This window comes from Mytilus edulis, chromosome 3 (genome assembly GCF_963676685.1).
Source record: "Mytilus edulis chromosome 3, xbMytEdul2.2, whole genome shotgun sequence".
Classification (NCBI taxonomy): Eukaryota; Metazoa; Mollusca; class Bivalvia; order Mytilida; family Mytilidae; genus Mytilus; species Mytilus edulis.
Window position 1 is genome coordinate 101269392 of NC_092346.1, and position 7255 is coordinate 101276646.

Consider the following 7255-nt stretch of genomic DNA (forward strand, 5'->3'; position numbering starts at 1 on the left):
AATTTTCATGTTTTTAAAAGTGAATGCATTTCAATCTGAGCAGTGAAGTCGAAAGGAACTGTATCGTATTCAGACGTATGTAAGTGCCCTCTTGACAAACTTTGCCAGCGATTCGATATATCTATAGTTGCCGTGTTTTGTAATATATAATAGGGACAAATAATATTAGGTGTCTATTAATAATAACGACACATAATCAGTAAAGCAAACAACAAAAAATAAAATTGAACAGCGCTGTTATTGCTGTTCTTCATCTTAAAATCAAAGTAAAGCCTTCAAAACAGAGCGAACATCCTCACATAATTGAAAGTTTAATACGGTCCTTAGCACTGCTTTGTAATTCTTTGAGAAATGACAATCAAGCCGCAAATGTGGACAGAAAAACAAGATCATAGAATAATATTAATAAAAATGAATCTGGCTATGCAATCAATAATTTACCGTCTCAATTTAGCGAGATCCTTTCAGAACACCTTTTTATCATAGAATACCTTACCCTCTCAAGCCAGGGGAAATTTTCTTCAGCCTTCAAACAACACGAGAGACAAACTGCGGTTAGTTATCCCATCCGGTAATATATGTTTCGTAACATTACTTTTGAATATGTAAGTGGTAGGTTTTTATTATAGACAAAATGACATAGAAATAAGTAAAATGGACATGCTGAAAATAGGTGAACATTGTATTGTATTTAAAAACTCAATGTATGACATTATGTACATGTATGTCTAAATTTTCTCTTTCCCACATTACACGTGTTTCTGCTTTTTTTCACTATCTGTGAATTCTACCTTTATAGTTGTTTTTTTCTAGCTTTAATTCAAGTTTTTCCCAATAACATGTATTTCTACTTCTTTCCACTGGCTGTAAATTCTACTTTTATAGTTGTTTCTTCCTGCTTGAATTCAAGATTTCCTCTCCGCTTTCCTTTTATCAGAATTCTGTACAAGTAAAAAATGATAACTTTGAAATTAATGTTTTTGGATATTATCAAAATGTGCCAATGAAGTTGGCTTTTCGGTTCTTAAAGAGTTTTGTAGAATTGATACTTTGTAAAAAATCAAAATTCAATTCAGTTGAACTCTTAGGAGAATAAGTATGTACATTTACAAAGCATATTGTGGCTTCAGGGTTGAGATCTCACAAAACATGTCGAAGGCCGTACGGTGACCTATAATTGTTTATTTCTGTGTCATTTGGTCTCTTGTTGAGAGTTGTCTCATTGGCAATCATACCACATCTTCTTTTTTATATCAAAATCTAAAGATATACCCATTGCATGATGTATAAAACTTATGCTATTCACCTTTAATTCTTTAAGACTTAAAAGATATACACGTCTTGTTGTATAATTCAACTAAAGAATCAATCAGTACACCTCTAACATCCAATGGATTTATTGAAAAGACGTCATTAACAATCTGAGAAATACACGATGTTGTGCAATGCCAAAATGAAGGTTGTTGAAGGCCGTACGTTGATAGTTGTTAAATTATGTCGTTTGGTCACTTGTGGAGACTTGACTATTGACATCATACCAAATCTTTTGATTTTTATGTGAAAAAAATGTAGTACATTTTATGATGATGAGTTAAATAGCAATAGTAAATGGTTGGGCTTCAAATTATTGATAGCAACATTATTTTTTTATAACATATAACTTACAAACAAAGTATGATCCCTACAACACTAAAAGCTGCCCATATTAAAAATACCATGCCTCTGTAGACATCGACAGTCGCTTTATAGATACCATTCATTAGTAGTCCCCCAACAAGAGCACATAGGAGCTCTACTGCGGCAACACCGGCAAACACAGATCCTATTAGAAGAAATGGACATATATATATATATATAAATATGGTATGTTCTTAGAACACCTGTGTTGGTGAAATCATCATACCTAAAACAAATGTGTATATCCACTAACAAACAGAAAATATATGACCAATCAAGAGACCAAATATAATAACGTGTTATAAAAAGATTTTCATTTAAAAAAGAAAGCTAAAAACAAAAGAAGTACTTCACAAGATATTCAAAACGTTTTGATATGCTTTTGTGTGTCAGTTTTCTGGCTTTCTTTATGTTGATACAAGTCGGGCAATATTGATATTTTTTGAAATAAAGAAATATTTGTACAAACTTAAAAGTGACATTAAAATAAATCTGCTGACCTTGCTTATTAGCTGGTGTCATTCGAGACATTATGCTCCTGGACATTGGCATGGTTACAATACAACCTAGACTGGCGGCAGCAGCTGAAATAGAAATATTGGCATGGTTACAATACAACCTGGACTAGCGACAGCAGCTGAAATAGAAACATTGGCATGGTAACAATACAACCTAGACTGGCGGCAGCAGCTGAAATAGAAATATTGGCATGGTTACAATACAACCTAGACTGGCGGCAGCAGCTGAAATTGAAACATTGGAATGGTTACAATACAACCTAGACTGGCGGCAGCAGCTGAAATTGAAACATTGGAATGGTTACAATACAACCTAGACTGGCGGCAGCAGCTGAAATTGAAACATTGGAATGGTTACAATACAACCTAGACTGGCGGCAGCAGCTGAAATAGAAATATTGGCATGTTTACAATACAACCTAGACTGGCGACAGCAGCTGAAATAGAAATTTTGGCATGGTTACAATACAACCTAGACTGGTGGCAGCAGCTGAAATTAAAACATTGTCAACTTGTACAACTTGACTAACACACTTAGACTCTGCTCATTGTTGAAGGCCGTACGGTGATCTATAGTTGCTCATTTCTGAATCGTTTGGTCTCTTGTGGAGAGTTGTCTCAATAGAGATCATACCACATCTTCTTTTTTATATTTACAGAAAATACCAGTTACTTGCACTAAAAACAACAATGATCAGCAATATACATAAATTGTCTTTAAACAATCTTAAATAATAAATTAATGTGCAAGTGGCATTATTACGATACAATGCTATTAACTTGCATAATTGTTTTTTGGTTATAATATGAACTTCACATAACATATATTTAATATATACATCAATAGCTAATATAATCCTTATCTGGCGACGACAGCTTCGATACACATGACTTATCTTTTATGAACAAAATAATTTGTTGAATATATACACATTACACTAGCAGAGACACAAAGACCGTGCATATTATATTTTATTTTTCCCCTAAGCAACGCCAATTTGAGTTCTTTATTAAAAGTCGACAGAGAAAACCCATTTTTAGTTGGGTAAATTGAGAAGAAAAATCAACTGACAGCTCAACATGACAAAAAAGAAAAAAAATCAACAGACAGACAGACAGACAATAGTACACAACAAACAACATAGAAACCCAAAGACTGAGAAACACGAACCCAACAAAACCTATCAAATCAAAAATTAAGAAAATAGCGATCTGGAAAATTATATCATGATAGCAATATCATCAGGAATTCTAAAGTAATGAAATAACGATAATTATAGTCATGATTATAAAATTATTTGTGACAATAATAATACAGATTGTACTTACACAAGTACATCATTAAGTCCGACTGTGCCAGGCCTTCCAGAATCAATGATGCTAATGTGGTGAAACAACCAGCTAAAGCTATCACTTCATCTGATGAACAAAAATGGAATACTTTAATTATAATCACTGCTCCTAAATTAAAGAAACATATCCGTACAGACGAGTATACTCCAATTTTCACAGAGTCCCAACAAAATGGGGTATTTAGCTCGTATAACGTTTCTACATTGTGTCTGCTTAAATTTGAAATGGCTGACATTGAAAATATAAAAATTAATATAATGAACATCCAGCGTTTCCCTTTTGGTGAGAAGTCTGAAGAGTAACATTCGAAAACCCTCTTCATGTTATCTAAAGGTGAAACATGTTTACGTTTTCTTGACTCTGGAAGAGATTCTTGAATCATTGTTAACGCAAGAAGTAATCCAATGCTTACAACGCACGAGGCAATAACATCTGGATAGAAAAACCCGTCGGTTAATGATATCAGATACCCCGATATGAATGTTCCAATGAAAGCACCAATCCCGAGACCACCTTCTAACAAACCAATTAGAATCGATCTGCCTTTTCCTTCTTCTGTTGTGTCAGCAATGAAACACAAGGACATAGAAAGTGTTCCAAACCAGGATCCAGTACAAACTTCTATCATGTAAAAGAACAGAAGATATCTCACATCAATTTCATAATAAATTCCAATTGCACAAAGCGCACTTTTAAGCATACTACCTGCTAATGGTATAATGAAAAATAGTTTTCTACCGTATACGTCACTGTACGTGGCGAGATTGATATTGGAAAACATCCCTGGAATGATATAGGAAAGACTGCAAATCATGCTCCATTCTGCTGATATTTTCTGTACGGCTACTTGTTGTTGATATCCAACAGTGCTTGTATTAGTTGTACATGTTGGTAATTTCTCGGAAGTATCGGAAGCATTTGGATATTCTTGTTTCATGAATTTATAATAAGTATACTGGTTTAAAAGAAACAGGCTCAACATGAAGGACAGTATGTGGCATAATGGAATTGCTATTACCACGGAATATGTCAGCCATCTTGGATATTTAAGCTTAACGAATTCTATTGCGTTACTGTGAAGTAATGGTTTTTCCTCTTGGTTCTCTGTTTTGCTCATAGTTTCAATCTTTAAGGATCTAAAACAATAACAATTGCATACGAATAAGGTAGATGAATTATTATAACGTTTTGTTGTCAATTAATATTAAAAAAAAAAAGAGATGTAATTTGATTGCCAATGAGACAACTCTTTAAAAGAGACCAAAGTGACACAGAAATCAACAACTGTAGGTCACTGTACGGATTTCAACTACGAGTATAGGCCTCAAAATGACATATGTAAAAATATTCAAACGAGAAAAATAACGGCCTTTATATATGTACAAATAAATGAATGAACAACGAATATGTAAAACATCAACAAACGACAACCATTGAATTACAGACTCATGATTTGCGCTGGACACAAAAAATAATACTGAATATGTCGGGGTTAAACATGTAAGTGGGATCCCAACCCTCACCCTAATCTGGGACTGTGCTGTAACAAGAACTATGCAAATCAGTTGAAAAAGGCTTCATATGGATACAAATAAAAATACATCTTACATCTCCACAGAGTGGACGTGGCCGTTTACGTGTACATCCCAAAACAAAGAGATCCTTAGTCAAGATCTGAGAGTACTTGCAGTTACTGACTGCTACTTCAAAGCCAATAACAAATAATAAAACGAATCATGCATCTAAGATATTATCAATCAATAATTTATATACTTTGATATTTTTTTTCTTTAACATCTAACTTCTGAAATTGTAAATCAACAACATGGTATTTCTTTATTTTCTTTGTTTCGCTGTCTTGGTTTGTACATCACTCGTAAAAATATCATAATTGTATATCATGTGTAACTGTTACATATATAAGTATATTGTTATTACTTACAAGATGGTTTACTGTCAAATATGTTCGTTTCTCATCATCATTAAACCATCAAACATGTAATATTCTTTCTAATCAGGGTATATATTATTTTATGATAATGTCGATCCACATTGTCACATCTAACTTAAGGTTATATATTGACTGTTATCACACATTGTTTCCTTTATAGTGTAAATACTGATAAACATTTTGTAAATAATTATAAAACAATGGTATTGGGCTTTGTTATAAGATATTTAAGTTAAAAATTGTTTGTTTCGATTTTTGAAACCCGCTTTTTTCGATAGAAAACTTGTGTTGATATTCTTCGATTTTCTGTATAGTCTGCAGTTACTGTTACGATAGATTTAGACTGAAGTGACTGAAAATGTAATTATAGTCTGCAGTTACTGTAAAACACTGGACACTTTTAATTTGCAAAACACTCATGTGCTAATCTGTCGCCGCCTCTCCTTAGAGCTACAGTGTCATTTATGTAACAAAAAAATTGCAGAATATAACATGGGATTCAATAAATTCAATGTTTTTCTGCTGTTACTATTGAATAATTTTGCAATTTGATTTAGAAAAAAACATAGAATTTTCAATATCCCATGGATTTTATTTACCCTTATCCCATGAGTAAATACAGTCTGAATTGACTGTAAAGGTAATTATAGACTTCAGTTTATGTTAAAACACTGGACACTTTTAATTTGCAAAAAACACATGTGCAAATCTGCCGCCACCTCTCCTTAGAGCCACAGTGACATGTATATAACCAAAATGTGCAGAATTTAACATGGGATTCAATAAATTCCATGCTTTTCTGCTGAATATATTTTGCAATTTGATTTAGAAAATACATAGAATTTTCAATATCCCACGGGATTGACCCTTGACCCACAAGTAAATATAGTCTTCAGTACGGTTCTGTAACGGTTATTATAGTTTTCAATTACCGTAAAAACACTGGACACTTTTTATTTGCAAAACACTAATTTGCAAATCCGCCTCCGCCTCTCCATAGAGCTACAGTGCCATATATATAAAAAAAAAAATGTGAAGAATTTAACATGGGATTCAATAAATTCATAGCTTTTCTGCTGTTTCGATTGGATGTATTTTGCAAATTGATTTTAGAAAAAAACATTGGATTTTCTTTATCCCATGGGACAGGGTAAAATCCCATTACTGTAACGGTACATATTGTCTGAATTTACTGTAAAGGTAAATATAATCTGCAGTTACTATAACGGTAGATATAGTCTCCGGTTGTTGTAACGGTAACTATAGTCTGCAGTTACTATACAGGTAAATATAGTCTGCAGTTCCTTTTACAGTAAATATAGTATGTAGTTACTGTAACGGTAAACATAGTCTTTTAAGTTACTGTTTACTTAACGGTAATTATAGTTTGCGGTAACTGTAGCAGTAAATTTATAATGTAGTTAGTGTTACGGAAAATATGGTCTACAGTAACTGTAAAGATAAATATAGTCTGAAGTTACTGTGACAGTAAATAGAGTCTGCAGTTAGTAACATTAAATAAAATCTGAAGTAATTGAGTGGCAAATGTGTACAGCTTTTTATAAATGCGATGGAAACTAAGTGGGTTGAATTGAGATTCGAACTTACTTGATGAAGTTTCAAATGTGTATTTTTTTTATTAAAGTTTATACATAATTATGTACTTAGAATAAACATGAAGTCAACATTTACTTGAGACAGTACAATAAAAAAAAACCAACAAAATATCACTCATTTCTGAATAATAAAAAGCCAG

At 32.7% G+C, this 7255-nt stretch overlaps 1 protein-coding gene across 1 annotated transcript; it reads right to left on the bottom strand.

Moving 5' to 3' along the window:
• Positions 1–606: 606 nt before the first annotated feature.
• LOC139515008 (lysosomal proton-coupled steroid conjugate and bile acid symporter SLC46A3-like) lies at positions 607–5607 on the bottom strand. The gene is made up of 5 exons (XM_071304567.1): positions 5491–5607; positions 3525–4684; positions 2178–2261; positions 1666–1822; positions 607–941 (listed from the first exon to the last, which is right to left on the bottom strand). The coding sequence occupies exons 2-5, from the start codon at positions 4663–4665 to the stop codon at positions 848–850; spliced, it is 1476 nt and encodes a 491-aa protein (XP_071160668.1). The 5' UTR covers positions 4666–4684; positions 5491–5607; the 3' UTR covers positions 607–847.
• Between the last annotated feature and the right edge of the window lie 1648 nt (positions 5608–7255).

Bases quoted from the DNA above. Each gene is read 5' to 3' on its own strand.
- LOC139515008 (XM_071304567.1), bottom strand. From the start codon at position 4,665: ATGAGCAAAACAGAGAACCAAGAGGAAAAACCATTACTTCACAGTAAC. The intron at 1,823-2,177 runs GTCAGCAGATTT...TTCTTCTAATAG, and splicing joins GACACCAGCTAATAAGCAAG to GATCTGTGTTTGCCGGTGTT. The intron at 942-1,665 runs GTAAGTTATATG...TTACTTGTACAG, and splicing joins GTAGGGATCATACTTTGTTT to AATTCTGATAAAAGGAAAGC.